The sequence below is a fragment of the Malaclemys terrapin genome, chromosome 1 (genome assembly GCF_027887155.1).
Source record: "Malaclemys terrapin pileata isolate rMalTer1 chromosome 1, rMalTer1.hap1, whole genome shotgun sequence".
NCBI lineage: Eukaryota > Metazoa > Chordata > Testudines > Emydidae > Malaclemys > Malaclemys terrapin.
This window is the reverse complement of record NC_071505.1, coordinates 123,575,675-123,592,049: the sequence shown is the minus strand read 5'-3', so window position 1 is coordinate 123,592,049 and position 16,375 is coordinate 123,575,675. Positions and strand designations below refer to the sequence as shown.

The 16,375-nt window shown below is 38.0% G+C and overlaps 1 protein-coding gene across 2 annotated transcripts in view; it reads right to left on the bottom strand.

Annotated features, from left to right (window-relative positions):
* LOC128842110 (1-acylglycerol-3-phosphate O-acyltransferase Pnpla3-like) overlaps positions 1-16,375 on the bottom strand; it is a 45,409-nt gene that overhangs the window by 8,875 nt on the left and 20,159 nt on the right. For both annotated transcript variants that reach the window (XM_054037861.1, XM_054037852.1), the window contains exons 2-6: positions 15,200-15,432; positions 14,053-14,118; positions 10,196-10,405; positions 7,565-7,625; positions 2,890-3,105 (exon numbers count right to left, since the gene is read on the bottom strand). In XM_054037861.1, coding sequence (XP_053893836.1) covers positions 2,890-3,105; positions 7,565-7,625; positions 10,196-10,405; positions 14,053-14,118; positions 15,200-15,432 — 786 coding nt within the window. The remainder of the gene's footprint in view (positions 1-2,889; positions 3,106-7,564; positions 7,626-10,195; positions 10,406-14,052; positions 14,119-15,199; positions 15,433-16,375) is intronic.

Here is a 16,375-nt window from a genome sequence, read left to right as displayed (position 1 = left end):
AAGCTAGGATGTAAATCTACCCCCCACTTGCATGCTGTGCACGAAGTGTCTATGTAGACCTGGCTGCCACACACAAAGTTTTCTAATGTGCTTTGATCTACTCCTGTTTTAGGGAGCTTTTAGAGCATGGCAACAAGGTCTACAAAGACATTTAGCGGGCAGCACAGCACACTAGTGCAGGATACATTTACACCCCAGCTTACTGTGAACTAACATGTTCATTTAGACAAGCCCTATGTCACAAAATATTAGTGCTAAAACAAACTTTTTCTATTTAAAATGCATCACACTACAGAAGAAAGTTAAAATAGTACTTAGCGCTTCTATTTGCTTTTAAGCTATAGACCTCAGACAACATTACAAAGATGGGTAAATGTCAGCATCCTATTTTACTGGCTGATAAAAATCAAGGACATTGGTCCATGTTCACATAACAAGTCACCTAACATTCATAATAAGGCTGGCAATAGCACCCAGGTTTCCCCAAATTCCAGTTTTGTGTTTTGTCCATCAAACAACTCTGCTTTCACAATTTTCATGTTTCTTTATGTAATTTACTTGTTTTCCTAAATCATAAGTCACATATTTCAGGCTTTAAATTGCTGGTCATGGTCTACAGGCACCTACCTAATCTAAGGTAAATTTAGGGACAGTAATCCAGAAATGTTTAGTATATACCTGTTCTGTTTCAGAGAACAAAACTTAAGGGTTTTATTTAGTCATTAGAAAAGTAATTTATTTAGTCATTAGTTTTGATGATGACTTCAAGTTCTTATTTATCCAATTTTAGTTAATGAATTATAATTAAAATATTAGTGATTAAAGATTTAATTTGTAAGGCATTTGAAATACTTCTCACATAGGATTGTTCATACCATGTTATTGTGGTTATTATTTGGGCTATCGATTAATTGCAGTTAACTCATGCGATGAACTCAAAATAATTGCAATTTAAAAAAATTAATCGTGGTTAATCACAGTTTTAATCACACTGTTAAGCAACAGAATACCAAGTGAAATTTATTAAATATTTTTGGATTTTTTCTACAGTTTCAAATATATTGATTTCAATTACAATACAAAATACAAACTGTACAGTGCTCACTTTATATTATTTTTTATTACTAATATTTGCACTCTAAAAATGATAAACAAAAGAAATAGTATTTTTCAATTCACCTCATACAAGTACTGTAGTGCAATCTCTTTATCATGAAAGTGCAAATGTAGATTTTTTTTGTTACATAACTGCACTTTAAAACAAAACCATGTAAAACTTTAGAGCCTATAGGTCCACTCAGTCCTACTTCTTGTTCAGCCAATCAAAGACAAACAAGTTTGTTTGCATTTACAGGAGATAATGCTGCCTGCTTATTATTTACAATGTCACCTGGAAAGTGAGAACAGGCATGTTCGCATGGCACTTTTGTAGCCAGCACTACAAGATATTTACGTGCCAGATATGCTAAACATTCGTATGTCCCTTCATGCTACAGCCACCATTCCAGAGGACATGCTTCCATGCTGATGACACTCATTAAAAAATAATGTGTTTAATAAATTTGTGACTGAACTCCTTGGGGGAGAATTGTATGTCTCCCGCTCTGTTTTAACTGCATTCTGCCACATATTTCATGTTATAGCAGTCTCGGATGATGACCCAGCACATGTTTGTTTTAAGAACACTTTCACAGCAGATTTGACAAAACACAAAGAAAGTATCAATGTGAGATTTCTAAAGATAGCTACAGCACTTGATCCAAGGTTTCAGAATCTGAAGTGCCTTCCAGAATCTGAAAGGGACAAGGGAACATGCTTTCAGAAGTCTTAAACAAGCAACACTCCAATGTGGAAACTACAGAACGTGAACCACCAAAAAAGAAAATCAACCTTCTGCTGGTGGCATCTGACTCATGATGATGAAAATGAACATGCATCAGTCCGCACTGCTTTGGATCGTTATCGAGCAGAACCGGTCATCAGCATGGATGCATGTCCTCTGGAATGGTCGTTGAAGCATGAAGGGAACATATGAATTTTTAGGGCATTTGGCACGTAAATATCTTGTGACGCTGACTACAACAGTGCCATCTGAACGCCTGTTCTCACTTTCAGGTGACACGGTAAAAAAGAAGTGGGCAGCATTATCTCCTGCAAATGTAAACCAACTTTTAGCGATTGGCTGAATAAGCAGTAAGACTGATTGGACTTTTCAACTCTAAAGGTTTACATTTTTAATTTTTTTTTGTACATAATTCTACATTTGTAAGTTCAACTTTCATGATAAAGAGACTGTACTACAGAACTTGTATTAAGTGAATTGAAAAATACTATTTCTTTTGATTTTTACAGTGCAAATATTTGTAATAAAAAATAAATATAAAGTGAGCACTGTACACTTTGTGTTATAACACTTTATTCTGTGTTATAACTGAAATCAATATATTTGAAAATGTAGAAGACAAAAAATAAATGGTATTCTATTACTGTTTAATTGTGCAATCAATTTTTTTTAATCACTTGACAGCCCAAGTTATTATAAATATATCCACAAACTTAATCAGTACCCAGTTTATGGCACTACACCTCAGTTATGCTCTACTAAACTACAGTTAAGTGACTTGTGAAACTAGCTTCCATCTTGCCAGTTTCTGAAGCCAAATACAACTTTATTTTTCTTATGTGATCATACCTTATAACTATTTAAAGAACTGCTCTGGGTTACTTTAATCAATTAAAAACTACAGTCGATTTTACATTATCATCTTATGCAAGATAGTTTTGTGTTTTCTATTATCAGAAGATATTGTCAAGATGAGAACTAGTTCAAGTCATTTATAAAACATTATTGGCATTCAAAGTTATTGGAAGATATTCTCAAGCCTATACCTTTACGAAGTCTAGGAGGTAGATGCTCAAAAATTCTTTCATCCAATGGCCATGTGTTTAGCTTTAGCTGGTTATTAAGCATTTTTGTCTTCAACATCTCCTCTGTGCCCTTCCTCTGTGGAATAGTTTTCTTGTTTGTAAAGTCAGTGTCCTCTATGAGTTCCTGAGGGTTTTTCTTTAATGACAAGTCGACATAAACCGAATCGTTAAGAATATCTGGGGAAATGAGAAAGAACGAACTCACATTTATGACAGCTGTCATTCAAAAGATCCCAGAATCCTTTACAACAGGTGTTCTCAATCTTTTTCTTTCTGAGCCCCACCCCCAACATGCTATAAAAACTCCACGGCCCACCTGTGCCACAAAAAGTGCTTTTCCTGCATATCCAGTAGATTAAAAGCCAGGGCCAGTGTTCGGGGATAGCATGCAGAGCAACTGCCTGAGGCCCCATGCCACGGGGAGCTCCGTGAAGCTAAGTTGGTTTCATCCCCATGCGGCAGGGTTCAGGTTTCAACTTCAGCCCCGGGCAGTGGAGCTCGGACTTTGGCTTTCTTCCCTGGGGCCCACTGACTAACGCCAACCCCGCTCTCTGGTTTATTTTGGCGGCTCCCCTGAAACCTGCTCACAGCCCCCCAGGGGGCCTCAGACCCCTGGTTGATAACCACTGCTTTACAAACAGGCAAGACTTCATCTACCAGAGGTGAAATGCAGGACTTTAAGGGTCTCATGTGAATAAGCATTTGCAAGATCAGGCCCATGCTTACTATCTTCTTTAGACCATTTGCAGGACCAGGTATCATTTTAGGATAGGAGCTGAAGAAAAAATGAAAGCTGTCAACTGAATCTACATAGGGAATATATACAATCACTGAATTCATAACCTGGCAATGGCATGGGATCACCTTAGGCATGTGGCAATTCTGCAAAAAAAGGGCCTTATTTTTGGAGTTTAATCTACCTACAGAACACACTCCCACATCATAAATCATTTGCAAGTTTATTTTATGTCCATTTAAATGAGGCATTATGTGGAGCTGTCAAGTATAAGCCGGCAGGCAAGGTGAAACAATGGTACCCAAAATGAGAAAATGCCATTTTTTGCAATCCAGAAACACTGCATTATGACTAAAGTTTTTACTGTTTCAGTTAAGTTCAACTCCTTTGTGTGGTGTTTATTGGTAAAAGCTACCAAACAATGTACTAAAGGGTATTTTTTGGTTTTGCCTGGATAATTTTCCCCCCTCCCCCCAGGAATGATGGAGCTGTTTAGCATGTGCAAAAATGGCAAATACAACATTGTGCGGTATACAAACATGAAATGTTTTCACATCGCGTATTCTTAACTGTCAAAGTGTCACAAGTGATAACTCTTCTCTATATTTAAGAGAAATTTGTTGACCAGATCAGTCTCACACTGAAAGTTGTACAGCAGTAGCAATCAATTGTGCGACCATTGTTTGTACTGCATAGTGGGTAGATAATAAATTTATGTGAATTCCTACTGTAGTATTAGTCTGCCTGGTAGAAGGTTTATGTCTATGCATGCAGTATTACCCTTTGAAATGTTCTAGAAGCTAGCTTTTTAATTCTGTGACACTTATGCACAGGTCAGTGTTCACATTAGAGGTGACAATACAAAGTTTCATATTAGGATTATGCAAAAGCTAGGAGAGAAAGAAGTGGGCTAAGAAGAAGTAGTGAAGACAAAGTCTGCAAATAAGTCCTTGCCTCTTCAGTGCATAGGGATGAAGACCACGTTACAACTCTCACCAACCATGTCATCAACAAGATGACAAACCCATTTGACCTGAATCACATCAAGAGGTGATCATCAACATAGTTACTGGACTGCATGTAACATCAGTTGTGCAAGAGTCTCTACCGAAAATAGCAGATCTTGGTGAAGTACAAATGGAGAGATCTGTAAGAAGTGCACTTGATTCCAATGGTACACATAGCTTCCTCAGTCCAGTCAAGAAATCTGGCATCAAAACATTTGCTGACATGGCCAAGAAGACCAAATTTAAGTCTGGCAAGGTAGGAACAATCAGAGCAGCTATGAGTACAGAAATTATTTTCTGCAGAGCCCTTTCTTTAGCAAGATGCAGTGATGATATATCAATGGCAAAGTGTTCTTAGGTCACCCACCAGGACCTGTGCCTATGTCCCCCTTCCATGCTGATAGAATAATGAGACAGACAGACAACGCTAGACTAGGGCATCAACTTGAAGCTCAAGCTGAAAGAATCCATGAGTTAAGAGCATACAAAAAAGAAACCACAGTATACATCAGCTCTAGATCATCTTTCATTTTAAGGTAGACATAATAAGCTTTCAAATGATGCATGATGTGCATGTGTGTAGAGGGGGTACATTAAGTCAATAAAATCGGTGGTGTCTGCTGCACACTATTTCCGTCTATGCGTACAAAATGTGCCATAAGTTTTTTAAATGACCCAGCACTTTTACATCTCATCTGAAGGTCAATGCCACTGCACACTATATTTTGGGACATTAGCTCAAGGAACTAGTGCCACCTATTGTATCTACAACACCTTCAAGGTGTATCCAAGTATTGATTGAGCCCAACTGTTTATCCGGAGAAACTGATGGGTGCCCAACATAAGGTGCATACAGACGCATACTTTCCATATCTTACTGCCAAAACCTCTAGCAAAGTTCTTTCTGAAAATAGTGCTAGCTATTGAGTGCAAAATTACATATCCAAAAATGTTCTTTGAGTTCTTAATTTCTAAAAAAGAGCAGCAAAAGTAAGCCACTGTTCATGCAGTATTTCTATCTGCATACAAGAGCAGCGAAACTTAATTAGGTGACAATATAATGCATATTGCACTTACAGGTATTGCTGGAAAACCAAAAGCAACAGTATATAATGTAGATTTGTGCAAATTCTCAGCTGAAGTGAAACTAAATATATAGAAAAGTGTTTACTAAAAGGTATTCAATTTTGATAACATTCAGTAATTTCAACTATAGGCAGATTTTCAGGAGGAAGATAATGATTGAGGAATGATTGGGGGGTGGAGAAGAGATGTAGTTATTGTGATAATTCATGGGAAGACTTCTGGTTCCATATATACTTATTATTTTGATCAATTGTTAATGGTATCAGACCATTGTTAACCAATCTTTTTTTGTTTGTTTCTTAAAGATCCAATTAACTTACTTCAAAAACACCAAGATCATAAGCAGAAAATTCTTCATGGAATTTGAACTGTTACATACAACAAAGCAGTTACAGTAAGGGAATGAATGTATTTGGCTATGCCTATACTACACAGCTGTATTGATGCAAGTTGCCATAGTGCAATGCATCCATAGGAGGCATCCTATTTCACATTTCTTCTATTTTTGCATGTGTGCAGAAGCATTCTGGGAATACACTGGAAGGGCCAACTCCACAAACACAGTTGCTGTACTAGCACTTGATATATACGTCAACAGTGCACCAACGGAGACTGACATGACAGTAGATGATGTGGTGGTGATTTGCAAGTGTAAGCCAAGTGGTAGCATGACTGACTATACACTGTTGGGACCTACTGTGTTTGTGGATGCATGGTATGTTACAGGGAAGCAATGGTGGCCAAAACAGTGGCTGGCACATCTGTTTTGCTAGTCCAGAGAAGGCCTTACATAAGGAAGGGGGACAATCACTTGCCATTACAAATGACAGTTATAAGAGCAATAATGTGAATTAATAAGTTCTCTTATCAGACATATTACAGAAATGATGTAGTCAAAGCTCATCGCAGACCGAAGCTCTTCATTCACCACTTATCTTGGAACTCTCCTACCAGAATCTGGATTTTCCATCTTTTTATGAACACAGAATGTCAGATTTTGAACGTGTTGCTTGTATCAACATATCTTAACACTCAACCTCTACATTTAGAAATACATTAATTATACAAACTTCAGAGGCTTATTGACTCTGTGTTAAGATTTTGAGTGGTACTGGTATCTTATCTTATTTCTGTTCAACCATAACCCCGAGTATTTTATCTAGAACCAAAAAAACTTTTCCAGGTTAAATATTGGTCTGTCTCTGAGAAATGTAAGTCCCAACAAATAGGTTTAAGAATGTTACAGTCGATACGCTTTCTTATTCCATGAACAGGACTATAAGCTCTATTTCTCTGATTTTGCAGACAGATCTGAACTTCAGTGGGAAATTAGAAGACAGTCTCTTTATTATGAAAGCCTCCCAATTTCATGCTCTCATATTTCTCTATAGTACACCCATTCTTTTGCTCCACTTCTACAATATCTGTGTCTTTGAATAGTCATTTACATCTGTGCAAAGTGGGTATAACAGTCTATCACTCTTAACTGGTGTCATTTTACACCCCCCCTTTGCACAGGCATGAAAAACAGTAGAGAACAAGACTGTAGGAAATCAAACTTAAGGTAGGACCTCACACAACAGCATAAGGACAGCAATTTCACCAACTTAATAAAATTGCTCAAGTAAATTATTACTATTAAAAGAGTATTGCCTACTGAATGGCTGAACTAAACTGGTTATCTTTTCATGATGACATTCACTTTGTCTCAAAGGAGCTTTGTTTTAACTTGTCCATCCCCCCCCCCCCCAAAAGATAAGTAGAGAGTCACATTAAGTATTGATAATGACAAACAAATTTAACATACCATTTTCTTTCAAAAATCTAAGTGCATCTGAATATCCTTGTTCACAGATCTCTCCTAGTACCTGCGAACACAGGGCACAGCACGTCAGTCAGCCATCAGAAGGAAGATTCAAAGTGAAAACCACCAGTTCACAGAGCGAATGGCTGCTTTATTCACTTACACTAGTCATATGTGGAAGACAATTTCCATGACTGTCAAACTATAATAAAAGTTTTAAAGTGACGTATTCACATCTGCTGTGACGATACCTAAATTAAGTCATCTTTCAACTTGTAAACATATGCCATTGATCAAGATATTGCTAAACTTCTAACAGTGCTTTTCCAGTTGTACCAAAGCATCAAATTAACATATTAAGCTTGTAAAAAATTTCTTTCCTTACTGTCTCCCTAAGTTGCTTTTTTTGATCAGACACACAGATCACCCCTCCCCCCCCCTTAACCTTCTCCCCTTGCCACTTCTGAAAACTAAGACAGCCAACTGTGCAATTCTCCCAGGGAGGCTGAATTTCATGATTAATCCCAAACTTGGGTCTCCCCGATAACCGGTGTTACCAGCTGAACCATCAGGCCACCTAGTATTGCACATTTTCAAAGTCCTAGACAAACAAACAAACAAAAACACAGAATGTTTAAAGCCCAGGTAAGCAGAAAAGTTTAAGAACAAAGTATAGATAAACTCATCACCTACAAGAGTGTTCACTTGCAACTAGCCAGAAAGAAAAAAAATTGATTTTAAAGCATCCAAAGTTATCAGGCATTTGATTATTAAAACACCGTATTTTTGCTCTAGTACCTCCCATCTGCAGACACCTTCAGCTGTCCCCATTCAGAAAGAGGACAAGTTCTGTGGTGGTCAATAACCACTTTTGAGCTGTTCTGGCTGCATCATGCACGTATCAAACAGATTTTTGAAGACCTTTAGCTTTAATTGTACCAGTTTCAAAGCCTGTGCTGGTTGGTGGCTGGACATGAACAGGCTATAACCTTGCACACTCTACTTTAGATTTGTACACTACTGCTTATACAGAGTAATTTGCAGTGCTAGAAATGTAAACACAGGAACAAGGTTTCTGTGCCAGGGAAGATAATGGAGCAAGTAATGAAGGAAATCATCTGCAAACACTTGGAAGGTGGTAAGGTGATAGGGAACAGCCAGCATGGATTTGTAAAGAACAAATCATGTCAAACCAATCTGATAGCTTTCTTCGATAGGATAACGAGTCTTGTGGATAAGGGAGAAGCGGTGGATGTGGTATACCTAGACTTTAGTAAGGCATTTGATACGGTCTCGCATGATATTCTTATCGATAAACTAGGCAAATACAATTTAGATGGGGCTACTATAAGGTGGGTGCATAACTGGCTGGATAACCGTACTCAGAGAGTTGTTATTAATGGTTCCCAATCCTGCTGGAAAGGCGTAACGAGTGGGGTACCGCAGGGGTCTGTTTTGGGACTGGCTCTGTTCAATATCTTCATTAACGACTTAGATATTGGCATAGAAAGTACGCTTATTAAGTTTGTGGATGATACCAAACTCGGAGGGATTGCAACTGCTTTGGAGGACAGGGTCATAATTCAAAATGATCTGGACAAACTGGAGAAATGGTCTGAGTTAAACAGGATGAAGTTTAACAAAGACAAATGCAAAGTGCTCCACTTAGGAAGAAAAAAATCAGTTTCACACATACAGAATGGGAAGAGACTGTCTAGGCAGGAGTACGGCAGAAAGGGATCTAGGGTTATAGTGGACCACAAGCTAAATATGAGTCAACAGTGTGATGCTGTTGCAAAAAAAGCAAACATGATTCTGGGATGTATTAACAGGTGTGTTGTGAGCAAGACACGAGAAGTCATTCTTCCGCTCTACTCTGGTTAGGCCTCAGCTGGAGTATTGTGTCCAGTTCTGAGCACCGCATTTCAAGAAAGATGTGGAGAAATTGGAAAGGGTCTAGAGAAGAGCAACAAGAATGATTAAAGGTCTTGAGAACATGACCTATGAAGGAAGGCTGAAAGAATTGGGTTTGTTTAGTTTGGAAAAGAGAAGACTGAGAGGGGACATGATAGCACTTTTCAGGTATCTAAAAGGGTGTCATAAGGAGGAGGGAGAAAACTTGTTCACCTTAGCCTCTAAGGATAGAACAAGAAGCAATGGGCTTAAACTGCAACAAGGGAGGTCTAAGGTTGGACATTAGGAAAAAGTTCCCAACTGTCAGGGTGGTTAAACACTGGAATAAATTGCCTAGGGAGGTTGTGAAATCTCCATCTCTGGAGATATTTAAGAGTAGGTTAGATAAATGTCTATCAGGGATGGTCTAGACAGTATTTGGTCCTGCCATGCAGGCAGGGGACTGGACTCGATGACCTCTCGAGGTCCCTTCCAGTCCTAGAATCTATGAATCCAAGAGAAAAATATTTTATTTTAGTCTTGAAAAGCAAAACAAACATAAAAAGAATTAAGTATTCATGGAAGTGATGAAAGAAAAGCAGCAACACCAGATGTCATCAGAAAAGCTTATTTGGCTAGATGTTAAACTAAGATCCTTGCTGCTCAAATTGCTTCTGCAACAATTTTGGCCTTTAAATGCAAAACATTCTATTATGAACCATGTAAGAGGACATGTATTACCTTGGGTTCTGGTGGAAAGAGTGCTTGTGTTAGACGGTAAATGTTCCCTAAGCTGAACTGAATGCTGGTATTAGTAACATTCATTTCATGGAAGTTTGCAGAGTTCCCCTTTGGGCAAATATCGCACTCCCCAGAGAAAGGAGAAATTGTGATGGTATTCTTAGATTCATACTGAGGTAAGTTGTCACTGATTCCACCATCAACATAACGCTGTAAAGAATAATAAAAAAGGGAGAGTTTAATGCCAGACAAACAATTTCTATAAAACCAAACTTCCCGTATTAGTTAAATAGCACCTAAAATTTTAAAATAGAACTTAAAATCAGAAGTTTGTCTCTACATATGCACAGAGGCCAATTTTTTTGATTTTGTATAAAATATATTTCCTTATTGCAGTTTTAAAGCCAACATATTTCCTAATTCTCTGAAAAACTAGAATATTGTTAATAAATGTGCTTGAAGTTTTGTAATAGAGAAGAAATTGCTTCACTCTTTGGGTCATAATTCTGCTCTGCACAGAGCAGGCAAGGTTGGAGCTGCCTCCCCTTCACCAGAACGGGACACAATCCCAGAATTGCCCACAGTGCTCTCCCACAAAAGAAAAACACAAGATGAAATCAACTCTTTAAAAGAAGTTCTAAGTATTGGAAGCTAAAGTTGAGTTCCTTGGCAATAAAGTAACTGCTTTAATAACTATAAAAGATGTAAGACTTTCAGAAGAAACTATTTCAGATTATTATTATAAAAAAGCTCCACAAACAACTAGAAAGAAAAAAATTGCAAGTAAACCTTAACACTCTTGAAACCTTTAAAAAATGATACTATCTTACCATCTAGTCATTTTCAAAATGTGAGTTTAGAAGTGGTTTCAGGTTCTACACCTCATCCCACCAAGTCCAACAGCCAATTTTGGTATTTTGACAAATCACTGTCTTGCACCTCTAACTTAGCCCTGTTCCACATATGTAATGTTTTCTAATCTTAGAGCTTAATATTACTAAGGATGAAACACATTCAAGCTAACATTGCTATAAAAGCCTTAACTTCATATTTCCGGGTGTACATTTTTAGAAGACATAACTAATGTTGTTGCAGATTAGTGAATAGTTTTGTAATATTAAACAAAAGTTCTGAGAACATTTTTAAGAGATGCTGTTTATTGGTTTGGAATGTCAGGTGTACGTGATGCTGCTAAATTCTTCTGAGCCAGACTACGTCTATGGACTTTACAGATCTGGCAGCCTGCTGTGTTTAAGCTCCACAAGAATTAAGTTTAAAAGTTCTACCAAGACCACCCAACTCCAAGGTTAAAATATTCAAGGCAAATGGCTATAAATTTCAGCACCAAGCCTTCTCAAAAGGCTTCTATGCACGAACTCCTAAAATGTATCATTTTGGAATTTCTACAATATCCCATATTTGATAGGATGTTACCAGAAAAATCCAGCTTTTCAAGATGTGAGAAGTCTCTCCACATCTATCCAGAATTCTCATATCTGAAAGAGGTCTTGCTTGATTACCAATCACCTTCCCACAAGAGAGCACATTCATAAAGTTTCAAGCAGAGAGGAATTTCAGTATGGTGGTGGTGTGTTAAATGAGGCTTATAATAGCAAGTCTTACAACCTCAGGCCCCCCCTACTGGGAAACACTTAGGTATATGCATAAGTGGTTGCAGAATTGGGGCCTTAATTATAAAATCTCTGACTCTATAAATTAGCAAGCTAAGTCTCCTCTTCAAGGCCGAAACAGAGCTCCTATTTCTCTTCTCTATGTATGGAATGAGAAAGTCAATTTCCAAAACATTTGGAGTCCTCAAGAAAGTTTCCACCTTGACACAGACACATTTAATTTTTCACTTCCATTTCCCTGCAAACAAGAATTCAAGATCCTGTTATGGAATCTTTATTGGGCAGGATAGGTCAAAAGAAGGCAGTCACCTTTTTATACAGGGAGGATATTCAGAGAATCAACACTTGTATGTTTTTGTAGTTTGAACTAAGCCCTTTTAGATAACGTTATTGTCCAACCAACGAGAACTGAATAGCCAGATTAGCCTGGATCCACCTAAACCTTGGATCCAGTCCAATGTCCTATTTCATAACACTTTGCCCCAGCTTAAAGAGGTAGGGATATAGAAAAGCTTTAGAAACATGCATAAGGCAGCTTTTGAAAATGCTTCTGAGTCAACTTGAACATTGCTGCTCTCCGATGTTACTTAAATATGAAGGGGGGGGGCGATGTTTTAATGGTTGTTATCTTTCAGCAAGTCCCAAGAAACAATGTTTGTAAGGCAACATATTTCAAGGCCATTCTTAGAAATGAGAGATATCCCAATAAAGGCTATCTGAACCAAATGTTGCAATGAACCATTATTAAGTCCTTGCCTCTGCAGTGCATAGGGATGAAGACCATGTTACAACCCTCACCATTATTTGGAATGCCTTCAGTTTTCTTTCAACGCTTGACCCTCTTCCTTCTTCCTGTTTTTACTAAAAAAGGCTGATGAAAGCAAAACAATTAAGTTGATGCAACATTATGGTTTAACACAAAACAGGTTAAGGTAGTAAGATTAACTTTCCCACAATGCACATGCATCTCTGACTTGTTTGTGTTAAATCATAATGTTGCAATAACTTGTTTGACTTTTAACTTCCCTCATTTTTAGTAAAAAAGAGGGGAGTTGAGGTGTAGCAGGGAGTAGGTGTTGTATGTGTGTTGCAAGAAAACTTGAGCCATTCCAAGCAATGGCACCTTGCAATGATTTGGTGTAGACAGTCATTAATGGGAGATTTCAAAATTCTAAGGATGGCTTTGAAATATGTTGCGTTAAAAAAAAAAAAAAAAAAAAAAAAAAAAAGAGGCCTTTTAACCATTATTTCTTGGGCTGTGCTGAAAGAGAACAATTAACACTTCACCTTTAAAACAATCTCCCCATACTGAAGTTAAATTGAAAACTCAAACTAAGTTATATCCTGTTTAAAAATGCAACTTTAAATTTGCACTAAATAGCTTATTTGCATTCATGTTACTGTGTATTAAGTGGATCTGCCGCGAAACATATAGAAGTGCAATGTGGTCTGTTACTAGGATACTTCTTTCCTGACAAGCGTTTAAGAGACCAGCCCTGCACCCTTACTCACCTGGATGGTCTCACTGGCTGTGCCTACACTACACATTTTTCTTAAGCCTTCCTACAGTTGCTAAGTGCTCATTTAAATAAGCCAGTCTTTTAGCAAGTGTGTCACCTAACTCTGTTCAGATGGAAATTTAAGGGGGGAAAAAACTGCTGTAAACAAGGCCATTAGCTTCCCTTTTGTATCTTCTTACATATGTAATGTTACTTTACTAAAAATGAGTACTTGACTCAGAGTTCATAGTATTGAAGCTATATCTGGCTTTAACTTTTGCACAGAGTAGAGCAGGGGTCGGCAACATTTGGCACGCGGCTCAACAGGGTAAACACCCTGGCGGACCGGGCCAGTTTATTTACCTGCTGACGCAGCAGGTTCGGCTGATCGCGGCCCCCACTGGCCGCGGTTCTCCGTCCTGGGCTAATGGGGGCAGCAGGAAGCAGCGTGGGCGAGGGATGTGCTGGCCGCGGCTTCCCGCCGCCCCCATTGGCCCAGGACGGCGAACTGTGGCCAGTGGGGGCTGCAATCGGCTGAACCTGCCGCGTCAGCAGGTAAATAAACTGGCCCGGCCCGCCAGGGGGCTTACCCTGGCAAGCTGCGTGCCAAACTTTGCTGACCCCTGCAGTAGAGTAACCAAAAATATGTTCATATATTATCTTTCAAAATTTCCTACATGGTTATCAAGCTAAATTTAGCACTTAGCAGGAAACAATGCAGACTTACCACACCTCTGAATGATGGTGGAATTAGGCCACAATAAATAGGGACAAACGAGCTACAAATTAAAGCCTATGGAGAAATGAGATTACATAAGTAAGTTAAACAACAATTTCTCTAGTACTGAAAACTACTATAAAAATGACGATACACTAGTGTCTCGATTTAATGTTAAAGTTTATGAGAATATTAAAGGGACAGAAATCTATTTGAAATAAAGTTGAAAAACTCACTTTTTGAATTAGTTTAAATATATACGGCTGCCCCTTCCCACTCTCCAGAGTACCTATGCCAATTTGTAGTTTTGCAATCAATCATTTTCCTTTTTTTAAAAAAAGGTTTCTCTCCTATTGTTCTGTGAAAATTCCACAACACCACAGGAAATGACTGATTATACAGAGGAAGTGTTGTCAAATGCATAAAGTAAACTAAAAAAAGAAAATAAAAAAAATTGAAATTAGGGAGAAAAGGTATTATTTTAACAATAGGAGGTGAAAAGTTTCCAGACAGAAGTGTTTTTTTTGTTTGTTTTTTGTTTTTTTTACAGTGTCCCTCTAAGTAAAATGAATGTAGGTCTCTTAATAAATATTGGGATACAAGGGTTTTATCTAAAGGTGTCTTTACAAATCAGAAGCCAGGAAAATTAACCATTCCATCTCCACAGAGATACTCTGAGTATAATAGGTATAATATTAGATACAAATCCAAAAGACTACAGTCATTGCATGCTTGTTCTTTCATTATGGATAAGATAAAGAGCTCAAAACAGTCAGCAGCAGTATTCTTAGTTAGTTCTCAGTCATTTTTGCTCATCAAATAATTGCCTTTCAGCTTTTACAAATAAAACAGTTTGCACCTTAATTGGATATGCAGAATTTTCAAGCAAATGTTCATTCTACAATTTTAAACTTTCATAATAGAACATGTATGGCATCATTTTTGACGTTTAGTTTCCCCAACAAACATTGCCTCAAGAACACACATCATGACAAATCTGAGGTGACCATTCCATTATTGAGGGGGTTATTCCATGATTATTCAAGGATTAAGCAAAATGAAATTCCAAGGATCAATCTACACTTGGATTTAAAACTTAGAAAGCTAAATTGTGGCAACTTTTAAAGTTGTCATAATGGTGACCAGTAACACATACCTGAACAATTTCTTCTTTAGAGTTAAAATTAGATACTAACACATTTTTGCCATCTGACACTCTGGTCAGGGAAATACACAGCTTGCCTGCTGACAACTGGTGAGTATTTTCTGGAAGGTTTTTGAATAGTCCATCTCTTATTATCTTAATCACATTAAAAGAAGGATGAAGTGGACCAAGACTTCGCTTTCTGGCTTCTTTGGCTAACCCCAGAACATCTGCACAAGCTTCAGCTGAAAAACAGAATATGTTTCCTTTGAGACTGGAGGCAATTTCTACAGAGGATAAAAGTATTAAGATTATTTCCCCAGTAACACAGTCTCAAGCTTCTAGATTTTTCTCATGCCAGTTCACAGCACTAAAACAAAAACTTTGTTTAAAGTACAGTGATATTACTATTTATGACTCATCTAGTTTAAGTCTAAACTTTCAAGTTCAAGTTGCTAAACTTGTATTTTGAACACTGTCACTAGATTACTTAAGTATGTTGTTTATTGTAATACAAGAGATCAATCACATTTTTTTCAAAAAATGTCATCAAGAGCATATGTGCTTCATTATCAAGTCTATTGTAGAGTTTATGCTCCAGAAGTCTGCACTTTTATGTAGCAACCAGGAAAACAACAATAGAGTTTTCCATAAGCTTACTACTATAGAAACGACAATGAAAGTTTATAATGTACATGGCACACAAATTTTAAAGTGATTATTCCACAACGTAAATTAAGATACCAGAAAACCTAGGGTTCACCAACGAGCTAATACTGTAACCAGAGCACATGGGATAGGAGGTCCTTTTGTAGCTACTTAAGAAGCCCTAAATCACATATGGTTTTATAAAAAAGTCAGTAACTTGAACAATACCCAGAAATAATTAACTAAGTCAAAACACGAGTGCAACATGCTCCCTGCAATTACCACCACAAAGCAATCATATTGCTGCATCCCACTCCAGTTCTGGAATATTGCATTTAGTGAGTAGAGGGCTGTGTTAATATCTGTGATTCAAGACAGCGGCCAATGGGGCTGGCCATGGGGACAGCAGGAGCAGCAGTCCCAGCTCAAGGGCTCCCGCCAGCGATCCTGGGGCGGCCAGAGCAGCGGCTGACCTCCTGGGGCTCCCCCTGCTGGCAGCAGCTGGAGCTGCCGCTGGCCAACCAGGGCTTCACACCCCCT